Source organism: Tenebrio molitor, chromosome 2, assembly GCF_963966145.1.
Source record: "Tenebrio molitor chromosome 2, icTenMoli1.1, whole genome shotgun sequence".
NCBI lineage: Eukaryota > Metazoa > Arthropoda > Insecta > Coleoptera > Tenebrionidae > Tenebrio > Tenebrio molitor.
In genome coordinates, this window is record NC_091047.1 from 20301880 (window position 1) to 20324121 (window position 22242).

The 22242-nt window shown below is 34.6% G+C and overlaps 1 protein-coding gene across 2 annotated transcripts in view; it reads right to left on the bottom strand.

Annotated features, from left to right (window-relative positions):
- Positions 1-13800, bottom strand: part of side-VI (sidestep VI) — a 279349-nt gene extending 265549 nt beyond the window's left edge. For both annotated transcript variants that reach the window (XM_069037844.1, XM_069037845.1), the window contains exon 1: positions 13345-13800. In XM_069037844.1, the coding sequence (XP_068893945.1) occupies positions 13345-13414 (70 nt within the window). In that variant the 5' untranslated portion in view covers positions 13415-13800. The remainder of the gene's footprint in view (positions 1-13344) is intronic.
- Between the last annotated feature and the right edge of the window lie 8442 nt (positions 13801-22242).

A 22242-nucleotide genomic window follows, 5' to 3' on the forward strand; every position in this document is an offset into this window, starting at 1 on the left:
GAAAGGAAATGAGACTAAAGACGAATCGAAACACGATACTCTTATCCGAGCGGAGATGGTTTAAATTCGTTGGTGTCTCCTTCATGATTTAATTTACTTTTTATGTCCTCTTACTACAATTTGCATTTAATTTGAAATCTGTATACAGCAGCGCCCTAGACAAAAGTCCGCGACAAAAGTCAATTAAAACGACATTTTCGAAAATTTCTCGCCTGGAGACTCTAATTATCAATCTGGATTCCGACGAATTACAAATTAAATGAAAGGGGTGCAATTTAAATGTATAAAAAATTATTCCTGTTTGATCTAAGTGAAGTTAATTTAAATTCTGATCGATTCTTTACCCTTTCAATAATGAACTGTGTTCCAGTGACATTAAATTGAACGGTTCGAGAGGCAAGAAAATTAACCACGTAATAATGTCGATCATAATGATCCTATAGAGGCCAGTTTTCGATCCAGACAATTTGCTTTCTTCTTGTCGTACCTGAAAGGAATTAAGTAACAAAGTCTTCGACGAGCTGACATGTCATTATTACACAAGACTGGCGGTTTCTAGTCGCGACAAATATTCACGTATACAATACATTTCATTTATTACTATCAAATGGGTATATTGCATTTTATGGTCAATTTGAACTCCGGTGTTATTGACAAGCTTAATTGAATTTCTCGGTTATTGTGAGAAATTTCGAAGTATCGATTCGAAAAACAATACAAGTAGTGGGAATAACGTAGAACGTACAATTTGAATTAAGATAAACCCTTTGTATAAAATTAATAATAAGTATAAGTTTTTAATTATTATTGTAATAGTAATCATACAGCGGTCCCACTATTGTGAAAGCACCATCATCATTCGATCAGTGAAGTTAAGCAATGTCGGATGCGGTCAGTGCTTGGATGGGTGTCCCTCCCAAAAGGTAGTTTTGTTGTAACTTCAACAGCTGCGTTACTTACTTTTCGTCACTGGCGTGTAAAGTAGCAAGAAAAACAAGAATCAAAAGAATAGAAATGATAGAAAGCACGAACAAAATTTCTAAGAAGATCAGAGTACAAAAAAGAGTGTGTGCTTAAGACCACATGACAGACGTGTGAACACTTCTATGACGCTCGTAATTGATTTTAAGTAATATGTATGTTATAATGGGTGATTCAAAATGGTTGTGGATAAATATGGCAACTATGTACGAAAATGTATGTGGTAACTCTGTGGGTGGAGTAGAGTTGACATTTATATGACATTTCATATTCGTGCATTTGATTTCTGAGATTTTAGCTTGCTGCGAACGATTTTAGCGTGATGCGAACGATTTTAGCGTGTCGCAGGAAACTAATTCACTGCCCGGGAATAAAATGTACGTGGTGCCCCTAAAGAAGTTTTCACTTCAAAAATAAATGGTGAACTACTGTCGTAGCAATCTACTGGAGTCAAGCAACATAATTTAGTTGGTGAAATGTGTTCACTGGCGACGTTTCAAGATAATTTGTAAGTTTTCCGTGTCAAGTTCCGCCTGTTGATAACGACATTTACCTCATCCCGGATCGGCGTTACCGAACTGTATAATATAAACAAATCGACAATGGACGCGTTAAGCCCTCCAGGATTTGAAAGTTTGCCAGAGCCGTCCGTCCGTGCCTAAATAAGTTAGTTCGTCATCCATGGGGACGTGCAGCACGGTGCGCGCTTTGATCTGGCATGTACTCCTTTTACACAGTACTCCTCCACGACGTCTCTCATTGTTTATTCATTTACAGAAGGAAGTCAGGCCGCGCACCCCAAAGACTGCGTCCAATTTCACATTATTTGATTTGCGACCTGGCTTAATTAATTCCGTCGCCGAGATCGGTTCGTGCCTTAATTAAACCGAACCGAATTTGTCGGTGCGATTCATAATTACACACGCGCCCAATCGGCGAAGACTTTTCGGATTCACAACGAATAAATCAAAGCGACGGGGGACGGTAATTTTCCGGTCGGGGACGGTTTAATAAAGTGCATTTCGAAAGCGCCACATAAAAATCCTTCAATTATCTCTTTTCAAAAAAGCATCCATTACCAGTTTTTGCTCAATTCGCCCGGCAATAAAGCAAAGTTATTGAAGTATAGCACCTAGAAACTGGGTTTTGCTGTCGCGCCAGAATTGATAGCGGAAAGGTTACGAGAGAAAATTATGAAGCAATTTTGTGGGTGCTGGAGTCATTAGTCTTTCGTCTCACAATTCCGGTGCGCAAGCGCTTGGCAGTTTCTAACCGCAGGGTGCTTTATAACGTCACCACTTGCCATTCCAGATGTTGGCTTCCTTTTAAACTGACAAAAGTAATGATAATTCCGGGCTTGGTTTGTCTTTGAAACACGAGAGACGCCTGAGTGTACCACTGGGAGGCTTTATCAAAAATATCATCATATCGTCATGCTAGAACTGTGATTTTGACTTAAACAAAAATTATGAACTCGTCGTTGGAACTCCTTCAGGTGGCGGTAGAGAACATGTTATAAAAATTTTTACAAATTTTAAACAATGGCAAATACAGCAACAGCAACGATACCACAGAATGTCTATAAATGAATGTGGGATCTTAGTAGGCGTTGAAAGTTTGCCGACTCTTTCACCAGAAATCGAATAATGTTAGTATGATCTACGATATGCAACCCTCAAAACAAACTGGTTTTACTGGTTGTCTAGCTTGACAAAATGGTGCTTTACAAATAAGATGAAATAAAAATAAAATAATGAAATGCATTATTCATAGGTCTCAACACTCTCAGGAAACATTAGAGAAGGGTCGAATAAAATCTCGATCTCATTTTCGTGTAGGAACTCGCTTCCAATTTATGAAAATGGACTTTGTGTTGTGAAAACTGTCACAAAATAAAACAAGATAAAGGTTTTAAAGACAGTCAATTAAGCCAAAATGGATGAAAAAAATGATTTTGCTCTTAAGTATAAATCTGTGATAACTGCATCCAAGTGAAATGTGCTGAGTGCTCAAATCGCTCAGGATTAACGATTTTTACGTCGAGCCGTAGCAAATCTTGGCATGTGCAAATTATAGTTCCATTAGAGTCATGTGCATAACCCCCTATATACGATTGGCGATGAATGCTTCCTCTTCACGCAACCCTACAAAACTTGCTGGAATAAGTTATTTTAACTTGGCACAATAGACAGAACATTATCATACATAAAAGGTCAGTCGGTTCTATAATTGTCCGGTGGCGAAGCTCCATCAAAACGTTCCATTATGTGTAAAAGCTTGCGAGGAATATTCTTGAGCGGCTTTTTGTTGGTAACATAATATTACGCTTAATAATGTGTGATATTGTGGCTGATAATAAGGATGTTAAAGTTAATAGCTTAATAGGCTTCGCTTACTTGTTAACTGAGCTGAAATCAAACGCCAGAGTGATGCAATTAAGCCACGTAAAATAAACACTGGTATTCGAAATGTAATTCTAATTGTCAATGTAGAGACCGCATACACTTCTATTCTATACATTCTTAACAAATCAATTCCTCTTGGTGAGTATTTGTGTTTTGATGTTATTTTTTTTTAATTGCAGACAGTCGTAGTCATCCATAATGTGTCTTTTTTCACTCATGATATTGGCGCGCTCGCCTTCCTACTCGTGAAAAAACGACTACTTTATGCACTTGTTGCATAAATTACAATTTTAATATTTTGTACCTGTATTAAGCAGTGAGATTTTTTGCGGGTGTGACATTCAAGAAGAACCTCATCCACAGGTCTACAAACACGTGCATTTATTAAGCTGACTAAAATAAATTCCCTCGTCCTGTGCTCTTCATTACAATGCGTCTACAATCCCCTACCAGCATTTATCATCCCGCTTTTCTTACATTGTACACATCGCTTTTTCTCCCGACGACACATTTTTCTATTCTTTTCTTTGTGCGCCGGAAATATTTTAGTCTCTCGAGAAAAGCTGGTGCGAAAAGTCGCTAGATATATTTCAATCTCTCGACTCGGGGGAGTTCGCGTTGTCTGATTGAAAATTAATCGATAGGCTTTTAATTGGTTTGTATGAAAAACAATCGAGAAGATTAAGATCCTCTCGACCGGTTCGCAACCCCTTTTGAAATTGATTAGCCGAGTGAGAGAGCTTTCGACACGCAGAAAAAAACACGAATATTTTTCACCCTCCGAATCAAAATTGTGGAGGTTCTTTCAAGCAATCTCTTAATTTCAGGAGATTTAACCGAGTCCGGGAGTCGAGCTGAAGTATTCCGACGCAAAATACATAGTTCTCGTTTCGGTAATCCGTGTAACAGACATAAATCATCATTGTCTTTTGTGCAAAGACATTTATCTACAAATACAAGAGCTAAACCGGAACGCCCCGAACTCCGGGTTTAACAGGAATGATGTCGCTTGCTGCTTTACAGTTGTTGTCTCCTGACAACCTCCAACTACACGACAAAATAGCGAAACAATTTTTCTGCCCAACATAAAACTTTAAAAAGCTCGAAATGATTTTGCGAAAGCACAAAAAAGCCCTGCCTCAATATTAATTATAATCTGGGTTCACAACCCCGGGCGATGAATTAAACATCATCCTGCGATATTCCACAAGAGAATTGTTTTCTTTTTTAATGCATCCGAAACTCGGTCACAAGTTGGAGCTCTCGACAGAACAGTTGGGAAAATTTAAATATATGCGTTAGTTGGGATAGTCCCAAGACGGTCGGTGAGTTCGCGCATTCAAAAGCTCCGGGGAACCGGAATCAACCAACTTGATTTATGTGATTATCTCTTACACTTACACCTTCGGGTGGTTCATTCACACATTCATAACACCAACCGTTATTCTGCGCAATTAAGCCGCAAACAAATTTTCACAAAATTAAAATGAATATCCGCCATAATTTTGATCGACGTGCCCAACATGTTAAATTAAAATGTAACAGAGCACAACACGCGTAAATGTTGAACGTTTTGCATATGGCAAAGTGCATTATTGTAAAACCGACTTTTGAAAATTTTCTAGATGGGCTAGATTCCAGATGAAAAAGCAAGCATAGAGTCAGTTGCAGATTTATGCCAGTCTCAGAGCGAGCACTCGTTTAAAATTCAAATTAAGCGAACGTAATAAAAATATAATACAACAGCAACAACGGGATTTATTTCCAGTTTGGATTTTAAAATATTGTGCAGGATAACCGCGAGTAAAGTGTGGCAGCGAGCTCTTCGGAGAAAAGCGTCCTCGTCGTATCGACACTCGAAAATTCATATTTTGCTCGGGAAAATAAGTCGCCCTAATTAAAATAATTTCTAGTGGAGACTTGAAGTTGTGGTGATTAAAGAAGTTTCATGTCGGAAAAAGTGGTTGTTATCCTGTTAGAAGTTTTAGATTTACGAACTAACAACTAATTATAAACTTGTTGAACTCATTGTCTTGAAAATTTGATTTGCTTCGATTCATGCAACAACGAGAATGATTGGTGGCTCTCAACAAACTTTTCGTAAGGAAATAAGTGGCACAAAGGAAAAGCGTAAAAAATGTACTTGGATCGAAGCTCTAATAAGCTTCGTCATAGTGAATATTATAAACTAACTAATTTAAAGCCAGAATCATTTTCCAATTTAAACAAATTTCTATTAAACAGAACTGCCTCACTTGATATTTTTGTTTGCTAAAAAATATAATGAAATTGTAAAAAAAAATATTAAAACAACACTTTTTATCAGTACTGTTTTCATTTTACAAAAAACACCTGTTTCGCAAAATATTTTTTCAGTTAAAACACGTGAACAAATATTTAACGAATATTATTTCTCTCACTGTTACCATAATCAAATATGAAAACATAATTGTGTTTTGGAGAGGTGAACGTAGAAAACTGTGAAAATTGTTTTTACGTAGTATTATAACTCAGTTGATAAAATACATAATAGTATGTTATTATACGAGTTTTATAAGACGCTTGATTGTGACACGAGTTGGTTAGCGCACGACGAACGCAGTGAGGAGAGCTCCAACAGAACAGTGCGTCTTATAAAAAAGGACTGTAGTGTAATATACAATTTTTTCTACGTTGGTCGCATTAATTTGATAAAAACTCAAAAATCTAATTATGAAATAATCTAGGGACTTTTGTGTGACATGAGTTATGGTGGCATTTTTGTGAAATTAATGTCAAATTTCAAATGTTTTAATTGTTAACAGGAGCTCGCTAGACATGCCGGACGTAATAGGTACGTATAAAAAACACCCAAAAACAATTTCACAAAAAGTTCAAACTACTTTTAGTTTCACAAAGACTCACTTATGATACCAAAGTAGAAAAAATATTTTAGAAGCAATCACCTAACTAAAAATTACAACTTAAAAACATCCAGGTTTTTTCCTGTGATTCTTTCTTATATTAACTAAGCTCTAACATGTTAAGAAATTCAGAAACATTTTTTAAGGATAAATAAACAATTTTGTCCATAAACCTTTTTTTACTTATATTAAACATACGTTCAGTACACAGGAGTTTCCCGTTAAGTAATGTGATTCATTACTCATTAATAGATCTGACCAATCGTAAAATGTTAGAATTATTTTGAATGTTGTAATTCGCGAGTTTCTGTATATTCTAAATAAAAATAATTAAATTTCGGACTCGTACGTAATGCCTATTAGCCTATTACTCACTCGTCTGCAGCTTGTACCGCCAACTTGGTCCAACAGGTAATAACTATCATTTACCACAATACTATTTTTGCTTTGTTATACAATTTTTAATAGAAGAGAAAATTCTTACTTAAGAAAATATTTAAATAAAACGAATAATTATTGATAGGATGAAATTAGGCAATGTTTTACAATTACTTTTTTTTCACATTTACGTTTATGCTTTCTTTTATTTTTAATTTTAATTTCAATTAGCATTAAACAATTTTCGCTTTATTCAGACAAACGTAATCATTACTGTTCTTTACGATACAAGCATTGCCGCATCATAAAAAATTTACATTTAGACGTAAAAAGCTTCTGGAAAAAATGATGTAAAAAATTACACACCCTACTTTAACTCCTGTGCTTTTACAGCAAACAAATTAATTTGTTTCATATTTGCTACATCAACAATTCTTATTGCCATACAATTAGTATGTTTGGTTGTTTTGTTTATTTTTTAAGACTAATTAAAAGAAAGTAACAGTGTAAATTATTGTCAATTGTATTTTCTCTGCTCAAATGAGAAACATCACTCACGAGGGCAAGACAAATCCAATTGTGGCGTCTTTTCTTACAAATTTTTATGAATCGTGATGACGCATTATTTTAAGAAATCCTATCAAAAACAGGTCTCGTCAAAATTTCAATGATAATTGTCAGTGAAAATATTTTCTGAATCGAAGGAGCAACGCTGACACCTTAAAAATAGCGGTGTGCAAAAAGAACGTCAGGTGATCTCTCGTCCCAGATCGTCCCAAGTGGTGACCGGTCGAGAGGGTGATCCATTTATCATGAGAGCCCTTTCATAACGTCATGTCCTCAATGTCTCATTTACCTCGAGTCACATTCTGTTTATATTTAAAATTAGTTCTAAAACTGGAACAAGTTCAGGAGGCAACTTTGCAAACAACTTTTATTAAAACGTTATCTGGCGGCCAGGGCAATTATTTAAATTTTCCGCGGCTGTCTAAACAACCCCCGAATCTGGGCAAACAATATCCAATTTCGTATAAGCGCGCGATTATTATTATTATTCTATTAAATGATATTATATGGGGGATTATGCGCAGGACTCTATTAGCATAACGGAATTAACCACCTGTGTTAACATGTAGACGGCGAGCAAATGAACCTTCATGATTAACGGAAAAACAATTAGAGATAAGACCTGCGGTTTGTTTTGGATTTAGTTAAATTACTTCTCAAGTTGTTATACTTACTCCCGACTCCATGTTACAATTATTATTCCGTCATCATTAACACGAAACAATCTTTAATAAGACCAGAAGTTCGCAGCGCAACTACCAAAAAGTGGTTACACAGCTGAGGAAGTTTCCCATATATCCGCATCTTGCTACGGAAGATGCAATAAATGGGCCTATGAATCATCCTGGTAGATATAAACTTGATGACAAAATGATTAACTTTCATAAGACCGAACATTTGTACCCCAAGGGCGATTTTTTTTATAAATGACACCCTCTGCGCTATTTGGCTTAATTAAAACTAAGCTCGCCAGGTATGCACCTACGATTTCCAACAATTTGCTCTCTAAAATTATGTCATTGGAAAATTTACAATACAATACATTTGCTATATATTTTTATTTGCTAAAAATGTTATCTGCTTAATGTTATAGAGATATATTTGGAAGCTGTAGCGTTTACAACTTTTCTTTCGACGTTAATTTCAATTTTTCATTATGTTCTTATTGTTAAGAAATGCTTGTGCATTTTGTCGTAACTTGAACCACGGCTGCACACATATCTACATGAAACGTCAACAAACAACTTCCTAACCTTACTTTCTTGCATTCCTGTTTTCTTGTTGAATTCATGCAAAATGTTTCTTCGAGAATAAAAACTCATTTAAAAATTATCAAATCTGCAATTTTTACTTTTATTTTTTGATTTTATTTGACAGTCCAAGATTACAAAAACACAGGATTAAAAAAACTCTTTGAGCTGAGCCTTGACCCTTAAATTTATCTGGTTATAATAATTAATCTTAGTTAGATGTTAAGGGTAGTTAAATTAATTTAATTACCTAGACATATGAACAATTTCAATTTAAAAGATATAAATCTAATCAGTCAAAAATCTGAAAAGTTTTGAGCTTAAGAAACAAGTATCAAAGATCTATTGAGGCATCTAACATGTGCACAGGATATCAATATACTGCAATAACTTGCAGTTAATGAAAAATCGCCTTTAGTTTCTTTCAGTAGTGCTCGAAGTATCAACAGGGAACTTTTCCTCAATTAAATCATCTTTAAATTTTTTTATTAACGCAATCCCGCAAAACTTTTATAATGAAAATCCTCTTTCATTTACAAATTCCTTCGATATTCTTAAATACGTTTCGTAACAGTAATTGAAGATTTTCCGTGGATATTAAAAGAAAATTAAAACGTCGATTTTAATAAAACTTTGATTCGTGTTTTGAATATTTTGTCGTACAATGTACGTAATTGAGGGCAACCCACAAATATTTTTTTAATTGCCCCACGACAAAAAAATGAATTTGCAAAACTGGCGTCTACTTGATGATGCTTTCTTATTAGAGATGATCAGTTTTATGAGAATTATCTCAAAGACATTTTTAGCAGCAATAAGCTTTGTAAACAATTCCCTGGAGAATTCTCATAAAATTCAGCCTTTGTAGTTTATACTAGATTAGATTGCAGGGCACGCTTCATCATTTACTCTGACTAAATAATTCAGCGACATTTTTGATGAATAGTTGCACGCCATAAATTTTTATCGATATCGGATCTACCACGATTTTGTAAGTGATTGGATATGTAGAAATTAGTTCATTTGCTGTCACGTAGAAGCAAAATATTTCATGTGTCAATGCGTCGAGACATTTATATTTCGGTATCAAATAATTAATTTCCGAGCTGCTGCAACATCCCACAAACACATCAAATAAATTCTAATTAAAGGCCCAATACAACGTCATACAATATTTTAATTAAACTTATTCGCTTGTCCCAGTCTCGTCTATTTGTTAAAGTTTTAAGTTTCAGCGGTCTGAATTAACTCTAACTAGACAAAATGCGTTCATTTCTCTCCCAATTAAATTCCTTTGTCAATTGTAATTCGTCTCTTTTATCAATACTCTGATCAAGCGAATCCACGCAAAAACTCCAGGTGCTTTAACAAATAATTACATGACATAATTTTTACAAATAAGAGTCTCGGCGTTCTCGCCTCAAAAAAATCTATTTATAAGAAGTTCAACAAATTAGAAACAAAAAGGTGAAAGGAAATAAATTAAATTTTAAAGCTTTGATGTTTTCGTTCCTTTGAGATGGCAGATAAGTGTATCACCACGAGAAAAATTTGTTTAGGATACTTTTACATAGGTTATCGTGTTATTTACTTTGTTTTAAAATGCAAATGGTAGCTGGTAATTTTTTATCGTGTCGTTCGCTCAACTTCTCGTATTTTTGTATTTCTGTTGATTGACCTTTGATCCGTTTACATAATATTTGGCTTTACTCGCTTTTATTTATTTATCTTTTACTGCCCATTTTTTTGGATATTGTCGATATAAACAAAATTCAGAAAAGAAGATATGTTTATTAAAAAAACATTTCACCATTTATTCCTCGGTGAGCAACATGTTTTTCTTGTGTTTATATTGTGGTGAGTTTTACATCCAAATGGTAAGCGGAAAACAACAGAAAAGTTATATAAACTTCTCTACCATAGAGACAGATGTGCCATGATGTCTGTTTTACAGCTACGAAATAACAAAGATTCCGTTCTGCAAATTCCTCTAAATCTAGCTTATACTTGCTTATATACACATAAACCGGAAATAAATCTAGATCAAGAATTGAGCCTTGTGGTACACCATAAAAGGGATTTCAGTGGATTTGGACTGACATAACAGTTTCAGTTTTTTTAAAAGCTTTGAAAAGAATAGCTGTATTGTTTTTTTAATTAACCAAAAAGGACAATTTTTTAGATGCAGTTGTAGGACCAAAGATTTTAAAAATTTGTAATCGTTATTCGGTTACAATAAAAACGTCGTTGGATGAAGAATTAGACGTAAAACGTGTGAATCGATCTTGTAATTCCGTTTGAATTATTTATTCAGGTGTCCTCCTAGTTTTACATGCACTATTCATTTAACCTTTTAAGGTAGAGCCACACTCGACTAAACAAAGTTTACCCACCCCAACAATTAAAGACAAATGACTTCTATGATACAGTTACATTCCATGAAACCTTTTAAAAACGCGTTACGTTCCTGTCAACACGTTCCATTTGCTAAAAAAGCTTACCCCATAAACCATTTGATATTGCCTTTACGATGAGTCCAAAACAAATATAAATCCCTGTCTGAACGTGAATGCATTTATGGTGAATGGGGGGTTTACATAAACGTAATAATACAACAATACATCAAATGTGCGAGCGTCATAATGGCATTCGCAACAGTAAAAAATATGTCGCTGTTTATTCGCTTTATATGGACCATTTACCTATGCGCTCTCAACAAAGAAAATGGTGCGAAGAAGGAACGAAATCCGTTTGTTTATTTTATTATAATGTTAGGAGAGTCGAGATGCCGTAAAGGCGATATAGTGCCAGGTTTAATAATGTAAAGTTAGCACCCACACTCACAATGGTCTCCTCAAAAAGAGGAGAGATCTGCTGAAAGTTTATTCTCCACACCCATAGAGTCATTTGGAAGGCATCAACAGCTGAAAACTAGTCATTTCAAGACTTGTTCTGTAACCACGGCTTAAACTTTTATTGGGTTGTGCAACAGAAAGGATTGCTTTATAAACTGTTGATTTTTGGCCAGTTCACTCAACATTCAGGGTGTTGGTAATCTTGGTGGTAAGGGCAAGGGCGGAGCTCCGAGTCAGCCAAGGGTCACCCCTGTATTTACACAGGGGATGAATTAAAGCGGGCTTCTTAAAAACAATATTTATTTGGATGTATTTATTAAACCCGACGCTGAAGGGATTTCTCCGTTTTAATTTTGAAACGTAACACAGAGAAAATAATTATTCGACGAATCTGTGCGCGACCCCAGGAAAAAGAAAATGGTTTTGCTCCCCGCGCATAAATCAAACATTTTCATTAGAAAACATAAATATTAAAAGCTATAAATAAATTCGACATCGCGTGCGACGTCGAAGAAGAATTCGCCATATGCACTACACGTCAAAGTTTCTCGATAAAAATTGGCCCCGGTGAAGATAAAAAAGCGCCCTTATTTAGCTTAATGACGGCGAGGGTTCACGGTTTACGGATTTATTGATTAATTTGGCAATTTACTTTTTAAATAAGCGCCGGCTGAAATTTTTCAACTTTGCCCAAGTTCGCGACGTTTTTAATCAACTCGCCTAATGGCAGAGTTTTAACATGATTGACAACCGAATAAGTATTAATTTTCTCAAATAAACGAAAGCATCTGATGTTGTGTTAAATTGACAAAGAAAAAAACAGAAATAATTAAACGAGGACGAGAATCTTTTGCATTTTAAGGCGAGCTGCTATCGAGAGTGTTTCCAAGCTCTGGTTTGCATTTCCTATGTAAAAACGAGACAGAACCCTCTGGAGTAACCTGTGTTTGTGAAAATATACGGAATCTCACAGACTTCCTTCCCGTTTCAGTCGTCTTTATCGGCCTTGTCGTTAATGATGTATGAGGTTGGGTATTTTTCAAAAGCGGCGAATGTAAAGAGTTTTCTGCAGGCTTTAGTAAATCATATGGCTTTTTGAACAGAAAGATAAAGATTAAAATCTTGTTTCTTCTACGCCGTTCTACCTCAAAGAATTTTGCCCATTTTGAAACACTTGACAGGTTCCGTACCACTCTCACAAACTCGCAAAAATCAACAAATTTCTGAATAAATAATATTATCATTTAGTTGTGTTAATTTTGTACAAATTAAAGCGTGTTTTCATTTTCGTTAAGAATTTTTACCATAGTTATCAACCTTCGTTGATAATAATTAATAAGGAGCTCAACGATATTGGAAATTGATTTTTATTCGAGTTCATTAATACATATTTCATTAATTATTGACCAACTAATGTAGATAATATAGAAGATAAAATGGTTCTCACAGAAAAAATCCAGGTGTTAGATCTACGGATATATTTTCTAAAATATCACACTCGTTTAAATCCGTGAATCTGACAGAAATTGAAATTTATTTTAAGATTTATCTCTGAAAAAATAACAAAGAGTCAAGCATCCCTCGAAGCGAATACCTTTCACCGAAGGAAATCTTTCATTCGATTGTAATCTGCAGCTTTTACATATCCTCAACTTTTTTCTCTTTTCCGGCTAAAGCGATAAAAATCAAACTATTTTCCCGTCGAGTTTTCATTTGCAATTTTTATTTTGTTTGTGTACCCACTGCATATCAAGGATTGGATTATTGTCCTTGTATGTTTTGGTTAACACATCCTTTAATATTAATTCCTTAAGTTGCAACTTTTCTAGGGGCATTCAGATTGGAATAATAAATAAATGATGGCGGTATGGGCTGTAGAAAATCAGCCAAATTTATAAAAAATGTGGGGAAGCTCTCTGTTTGAAATGTCTGAAAAATTTGCATCTGTCGATGTCGATGAAAGTTAGTTAAATTTGGAACGGCGAAATGGCCCTAGGTCCCTTACCTTGTGCCGTCACCGTTGGCAAAATCCCGACAACGAAGACGAGCAAGAATTTTTGCAAAACCGCAACCATGTCGACGTGCTATTGCCACTCAACCGCCCCCAAACCACTCATCCAAGCACAGGCTCAACTCTGATTTAAAACGAAACTAAAATAAAAACAGGCACAGTACACCCTCAATCAATAAGATTAATCACTGAAGTTTCGGCGAGTTTATCGTGTTCCGGAGCGAACGTCTCTGGAGCGCTCCGGGAAACTTATCCGCAATTAAAATCCGGTCGACGTGCGCCGGAACATTGTCAGATATGTAAATAACAATCCAGGACACGGAATTTATGCAAATCCTGACGTAAACTCCGTACACATGTAGAGCGGAGGATATGTCACTGGAGGTGGGCGGGTCCGGATTCAAAACACCGGATTGTTCCGGAGCAAGTCGCTTGGTGTAGATCTCGCGTGCTACTGAGCCAGCGTCTACTTGAAAACGTTCAAAGCGTGCGCGCGAAAACTCCCCTCCATCTAGCACCCTCGCCTCCTGATGCGCACCCGGACCCACCTGAATACGACCCTGAAGTATTTTCGATGTTTGTCGCCGATGCCTCAAATTCTTTATCAATTCGTAAGACTCGCATTGATCCGTTTACTTCCGACCTACGATGCGGGGGTGGCGGATTAGACGAGTTGTGTGATTATTAACAATCATGTGGTGCGGATTAAACCGGCGGCGTAATCAGAGTACGTTTGACCCAATTCATTAACCGCCGCCAACGAATTCATTCAGGAGTAATACTATCGCATCGACGGTTATACTGGCCACAGTTCATAAATTATTATTTTTGAGATCGATTTACGTTTTACGCACAAAGCGAGGTCAACCGGGGGTGGAAAATTGTTAAAAAAAAAAAAATAAAAAATGGGTACATTCAATGTTCAAAAGTTAAACAGGAACAATGTACAAATTGACAAATTACTCTCAGCACTCCGTGTATATTTTCGTCCGCTGCTTTGAACAAGGTTTATGTTTTTATCTACAGTTAAAATCTAATTAAGACTTAGAAAATATTTATTTTACTTTGGTTTGAATTAGCTTATTCCTGTCTGAAAATTCTTGCTTGTTAAATCTTGTACCAACTGTTTACCAATTTGTTCTTCCTAATTTCACAAAAAGTTAGTGTTTGTTGTTTCTATATTTTCATTCATTTTGTGTTGTTGGTACACTGTGCCTATTTTATCGGTTCCCGCCTTAAGTGCTTATTCACAATGGACATAAGCTTGACATAAGGCATAAGAAATTCATGATACATGCAGTGGATATACCGTGCGATCATTTAAATTATAAATTAGAGCGGGCTGTGAATTGTAAATAAGTTTATTAACTGTTGTCAATTTGATTTAAAATTTGAATTGTCAAAGTGACGTTTCAAAATTTTTTATTTCGAACAGAACATTTTTCGTACTGAGAATTATTTTAAAAACGCTGAAACGCTGAACAACAAGAGAATGGCGAATGGAAGTATTCTGTAGAGCACTGCGTTAATGGTTTTCAAAACACATTCCCTAATTTTCCTGTAGATTACCAAAAATTGGTCGAACAAATTTATAAAAGTGTGGCGAAATTTCGTAATTTTGGGACTGTTGGTCAAAAAGCCGGTAGCAGAGCGCCCAAAAAAAGAATTCCTGAGATTGTGGCAGATGTTTCAGCAAGAATGAAGCAGTCTTCTAAAAAACCTCCCCGCAGGTTAGCCCAAGAAATGGACCTCTCATTCCTCCATTCCTATAAAATTACCGTCGTTTAAGAGCTGCTCCTGCGCGAATAAGATACTGTCAGTGGTTTTTGAATCATCTAAATTTCTAATTTAAATTATTTCTAGGCACTATTTAATGCATGCAACGCTATAACCCTTCAGATGTTGGAAAATGCATTTGAAAATATGCAAGGGAGGGTTAACAGTTGTATTGAAGCTTGGAGAGAACACTTTGAACACTTTCTGTAATACATTTGAAAATATGCAACGGAGGGTTAACAGTTGCATTGAAGCTGGGGGAGAACACTTTGAACACTTTCTGTCATTCTAAATAAAACTACATTATTCTTTATTGCTTTCATTTCCTTTAAATTAAAACGATTGAATATGGGAACCATAAACGCTATAAAGTTAACCATAACCTCACATTTATTTAATCAGTCAATTGGCATTCTGGGCAATCGTATAAAAAAAATCCCGCCTACTCTAATTTATAATTTAAATGATCGCACGGTACTATTAATTTTTACGTAACTTATGAGAAGTGACCTCAGTGAACATTATTGTTGTGTACAAAAAGGCATGAAGAATCATATTCGAGTTATATGGATACATAAATTATTTTCCAATTGCCAAAATTTACAAATTATTCTTAGGTATAGTTCTCCCAGAGCTGCAGCGGTTTTATGGCAGGGTACCATTGTATAAACGTTAACAACACCGACAATAGGTTTAAACCGCAAGTACAACCGCTAATCGTAAATTCGTCCAAGTACTACCCTGTAAACTTACAGGTATAGAACGAAAATGATGATTGACAGGGGTCTGTTTATGTCGCGTATCGGCATCTCAACAGGCGTAATAATTACTATTGCCCTGCCATAAAACCGCTGCAGCTCTGGGAGAACTATATCTCTTATGTATTTCTTATGTCTTACGTCCATTGTGAATAAGTACTAAAACTACAAAATAGGCAACACAATTTACTTTTCGGAGATTGCTATGTTTAAAAAAAATGTTTTTGAAAATTTTCAAAACGTTGCATTGAATATTACCGTCGTGGATGACATCAGTCATCAAATACTTCAAAAATTAAATTATGCGTTATGTCACTTTGTGGCATATTAAATGTTTCATTTTGGCTAACTATGTTTCTTAGTTTAAAAAATTAATCATTTCCACCAAGATATCTGTGCAATGTATTATGTGTTGCCTATTGCTAAACCGTAAGGCGGGAAGAGATAAAATGGGCACCCTGTATGTATTTCAGAGAATCTAATCAAGATATTCTTTTCTCTAATGCCACCTAAATCTTAGTAAACCCGGAATAATGCCCTTTAGAGACGCCGGTGCTAAGCAACCACTCTGAATGTTTGCTGCAAAAAATTATCTTTTTCGTTTTCATCCACTCTCCTCCCAAATTAAAGAAGGGTTGTATAGGTCTTAATTAAAGAGATACTCTAACTATTAGTGAAGATTTCATCAAAATCTATTCAGTAATTCTTGATTTATAAGCGGGCAAGTGACACAAACATAAATACAAATATTTTATACGTCGTACCAATTCAATATTGGACCGAAAAGCAGCACAAGAACAGCCCATACTATTCTTCAATAAGAACGGAAACTTTAAACGTGTTTATCTCAAACAGTGATTTTGTCATCATTAAACAGATTCCGGATGAATTAAGAATAATATATTGGGCAGACAAAACCTCTAGGATTTACTATTGTAGATTTTCCATGTATAAATAAATATTTTCTAAGAATTTCAATGAAAATATTATGAAAGCAAAGAGCGAAACAGTACTTCATTAAATATCTAAAGCAAAGATCGATTTAAGACTTCACTTTGTTATATTTTTCTATAAATTGAATTATTCACAAGAAATGTCAGTACTAATAAAATTGCTTGAAGCTTTAATTCTGAAATATTTTAATGTAACCAAGAGTCACATTAGCTATGAAAATCGTTTGAACGTTTAATAGTTTAATAGATACAACACTGGATTAAATTTCAACAGCACGATGCTCTCCCCTATAGTGCAACATTAATGAGAAAATTGCTAAATAATTCATTGTCTCGAATATAAAATATGTAAAAATAAATAATTGCTGTTGTAATTATTTGCTCTTTATCAGAATAATTATATCCAATTATTATAAATAAAACAAGGATTAGATAGGTTTTAAAATTTTATTGATACATATGTACTCTAAATGACCTCAAACCGTAATGATCTGCAATTTCATATATTACACAGGATGTAATTTGACATTTACCACAAAAATTATAATCAAAAACAACTGTGAGAGACAAAAGATTTGAAAACACATGGTTTAGCTTGAATATTCCAGCCATAAATGTCAAGATAAAATCAGTAATTTCTTACTGCTAATTAATATACTTAGAAGGTAAAAATGTACTTCCAAAATCAAAGCAGGTGACTTGTAAATTTTTTAAATTCAAATTTATTATGTATTTTGAAAGAGGTATTGAGGTATACAATAGCGGAAAATACATAGATATATTCTAATAATCATTAAATTATTAAATTAATTCAAACTATACTTTATAGGAATATAGAAAATGATCTGTTAACTCTCACGTGAAAGGAATGCATCAATAATGCAAAATCTTGATTTTTACGAAGTTTGTTATCAACAATAATTGCACATTTTTGTAACAACTTTTCAAATATAAAGGTTTATTTTTCCAACTATACACGTATGTACGTGTACTACAATGAATATTTCATTGTTAAAAATCAATATTAGGTGATACGCTTCTACCTTCAGTTGGCTGGATCAGGAATTTGAGTTCGATATCCCTGCTGTCTTATTCTAATGAAGTTTATTAGATGTTGTTTTTGAAATTATGACATTGTTGTAAAGAGCTCTTCTGTCGGAATATAAAAATAATTTTGTGAAACCTGAGCCTTGTTAGGTGTTTTCGTAGTGAAGACCAGACACCTGTAGACTTAGGAAACGAAAACAATTAATAATTAAAAGGCATTTTTGTGAACAACAATGTTCTATTGTATTCCTGTCAAACTACCATAATGTAGTGTTTATAATAGACCGTAGGCCCGTGGCTGAAGTTTTGAATTGAGTAGCATTAAAATTTGATAAGCAATTAATCCTCCGGCGCTGGAATTAACCTACCAGAATACCGAAACTAATTTTATCAAATTGAAAATTATGAAGGTCTAGTTGTCGATACGACCCTAAAGTTTTTTAATTAATTATTAACCATTTCCGGACGGCTAAAAATATATTATGTCACTCAGAAATTCACGTTCTCATTTTTTATTCTTAGATATTATTAATTAAATAATAACGGTGCTACTTGTTTTGCACTGGAATTTCAAATCACACAAATATTTATTACTGACAACAACATTAGCAGCAAAATAAAGTACTTAATCACTTTGATTATGGCAAATCTCTAATTGTAGATACATACACACAAATATTTTTCTATACTTAAACATTTATTTACAACATACTTTCGTTACAATTGTTTTAATTCAATTAAATTAACTCAATTTCATTTTGATTCTTACGAACCAACTTTAAACAAACGCGAAACAAAGGTGTAAAAATAAAAAAGGTCAGTAAAGGCAAGCAACACCGGGCATGGTCAGTGTTTGGATGGGTGGCCGCCAGGTAATGTCGTTGTTTAACACTTCCTATGTAGCTTCATTATTTGCTATTAGTATTATCTGTAATCTGTAATGCACAAAATCCAACGTGGATATCGTGTAAAAAGTGATAAGTATAAAAAATATGCTTTCAAATGAACTATTATTTATTACAAATCGCCTTAATGCATCTGCCCTGGATGCCGCGCCTTCTATAATATGTGCTTTTATCAAAAGAAAATAGATACATTAAGGCGATGTTTGGTTTTATAAAAGAAATATCGTTGCACTCATTTGATAGATATAAATACCAGGAAATATATCCTTTAGTATAATTTTACAAGTTTGTTTTAGAAAAAACAGTGTGTAAAAAACATCTTTCAGTCAGAAATTTTAACTTTTATTTTTCAAGAAGAAGTTTATAATTTATGGACAGTGAACGTTGTTATGCCAGATGTTCAAAAGAATTACAGCAGATTTAATAACTGTTTGCAGTGAAGACTTTAATGTTAGAACCGCCATAAGGAAATCCATGAAAACATTTGCCTACGTGGGACGTATGCAATACATTTATATTTTAGACAAATTTAATAATTATTAATGTTCTGAATGTCATTCACGTAAATTTTTTCATTTCTGGAAAGATATACAATTAAAAATTCTAAATTGTTTCAAAAACATACAGCTTTTTCATGTTCATTTTTAGATCTTTACTTCTAGGAGATCTGCATCTGCATCTTCGTCTTCAGTCTCGTCTTTTATTTGTATTTAGCACATATCTCACCTCTTGATTTCACAGCTATTGCTTTAGTAGTTACAAGTAATTTGTTTCCTAAGTTCTAAAAGAAATAATTTAGCTCCATATTTATTCTAAACTGAGTTTTGTTTTCGAAAATGATGATTGAACTAATTCTACTGTTTTGGGTATTTGCTTCTTCGATGGTATACCTAAGTATACAGGGGTCCAACAAAAAGCGTCCACCCTAGTTATCTTGAAAACTACGTCAAAATATGTCACGTTTTATATCAAGGGGGACACATAATGGTGACAAACTCAGCACCGCAACTTCATCATCAGGGTAGCCACCCTTTTGCAAATCATCATATGGATCAGGGGTCGAGTGATATACCATTGCAAAGCATTTTAAATCCTCTTTAAAATGCTTTTTGAAATATTTATGCGGTAAATATATAAAATTTTCAAATTCAATTTTTGTTGCGAAAATTCCTTTTAATACAAAGTGAAACCTAAACCTGACAGATCAGTGTTGATACTGAAGTCAAATTCACCTGCCATCGAAAACGAAGGGAAAATTTGTGGAAAAGACAAAGATATCAGTTACAGTGATGCAGTTAAAGACGATATGCCTTTAATAAAAACAACCAAACAAGGTCCCAACGAGACCCTGTCGCACAAAAGAATACAATATTTTCTTAATTTTTTAAAAACTGCTGTGTAATTTTATTAGATGATGTGGTAATGAGGTGACGGATCGATAACGATTTCCACTGTAAAATTATTTTTGAAATTAGCTCCTATTGTCCCTTAGGACCCTGCTTTAGGTGCTAAGATTTCAAGAGTTTAACTTCATATTATAATAATAATCAGTGGGTACAGTATTTCTAGTTTACTTCGTTTCATAAAAGACAAAGTTTTTATTGACAGCACATGACACTAGCAAACATATGAAAGCACATAACGTGCAGTTGACGATGTACTTCAGAATATTATATTCAAGAAAATGCATTCTTATTTTATTCGCTGCACACGTCTTCCTGTGTTATTGTTATGAATTGTGGTAGCAGTACATGAAAATGCTATCTACAAAGTAAAAAATTGAGGAGATTTTTGTTATCATATTCCACGAATCAAAATCGAAGTTCTGTCAAATCATGGTTGTTAAGAACTTTTGTTTCATATCTAATCATTAACAAATAAATAATTGTAAATATTAGCACAAATATTTTTCTCGTTTAGAATAGTATCGATGACTATCTATAATTACCATTATGATTACTGTTAGCGCCAAGACGTACCGCATTACGTGTCCAAGTGGTGATTCTGCATAATAGTGCAGGTCTTGCACATTCTCAAGTGCGGACCGCACCCCAGCAGAAGCAGATTGACCACGCGCCTCGATCAGTGCGGACGCATTATTATTTAAGCTTTTAAGATTAAAAGCTAACAATTACGATTGACCGAATCAATTTATACAAATCATTAACACCAATAATAATTGTAACCATCGACTAGGTTGAGCAAAGCTGTCTAGAAATATGAAATTATTTACTCGTGGGTATAATTATTTCCTGCTTGTTAAAATAATGCAAGACAGGAAAATAGTGAAGGTATTGACAGAGTTTAAATTAGGCGTCAACATAACTTGCATACCAACAGAAACCAAATAGAAACGTTAGAGTTTAAAACAAGCACGTTTATTTGTCTAGGTAAACACAATATTGGAAGCAAATAAAAATCTTGGTTGTTTTCGCCTGCTCGAGAAAACTTACAGCTTATACAATATTGCAAGTCCTATTAAGAAAAACGTTATTCCACATTTAATGTAATATTAACACAAACATAAAACGAATCACCTTGTGGTTTCTGACTTTGCTAAATCGCAATTTTCAGACTGCTAATAAGGTGATTTTATCAAACGGAAGACGTCAAAAGTGTAGATTTATTATTCACCGAGACTGTACCGTTGGCAAACTCATGTCACGTCACGTTTGCGTCACGAGCCGTAGGGGAGTGTTGTGATCATGAAAGTGAGTAGCGACGCTACACGCGAGTGCAGTCATTACAGGCGAGCAAAACCATTACACGCGAGTGATTATGATACTTTTTTCACGAAAAACTGACATGTATACTTACTGCTATTACTTACACGGATGAATTAAAAATGTACAATTTTAGACTTGTAGATTATAGAAAAAGAAAAAACGAGATGGCACTCATTAACGTTGTTAACGATGCACGTGTCTTACAGGCAGAATTATCAATTTTCGCAAGAAGCGCCGCCAATGAGAATTTATATTTATAGCGAAACACAAATCGGTCGGAATTAGGGGAGCAAATGACTGTCAGTGCAAAGAAGCCATAAAAATATGTACCCACGCATCCGTGACGCATAAAACAAAGTAAAGTCGTTTAACGTAATGCCAGACATATTCTTTCCCCGATGTATCCGAATAAATAGACTGGGAAAATCAAATAAATAGAAGGCACTTCCCCTAAATGACGGGAACGCCCCAGAAATTGAGGTGGTCTTACGACCACTAGCGATATTCGTAATAAGGTATGAGGCAGCACCACTATTTTACCAGAATGGACAATCATTTTCTGACCGTATACATTAAATTATGTAACGTTGATGCATGGCAGTTTAAATCTTACGTGGTGGTGCAGCAGGTAGAGTCGATAAAATTTTCTATTCCAGACAGATGGGGGCACTAAAATTTTTCTTGTGTATATTCTGCACGGTTATGAATTTCGTATGATTTTATTATA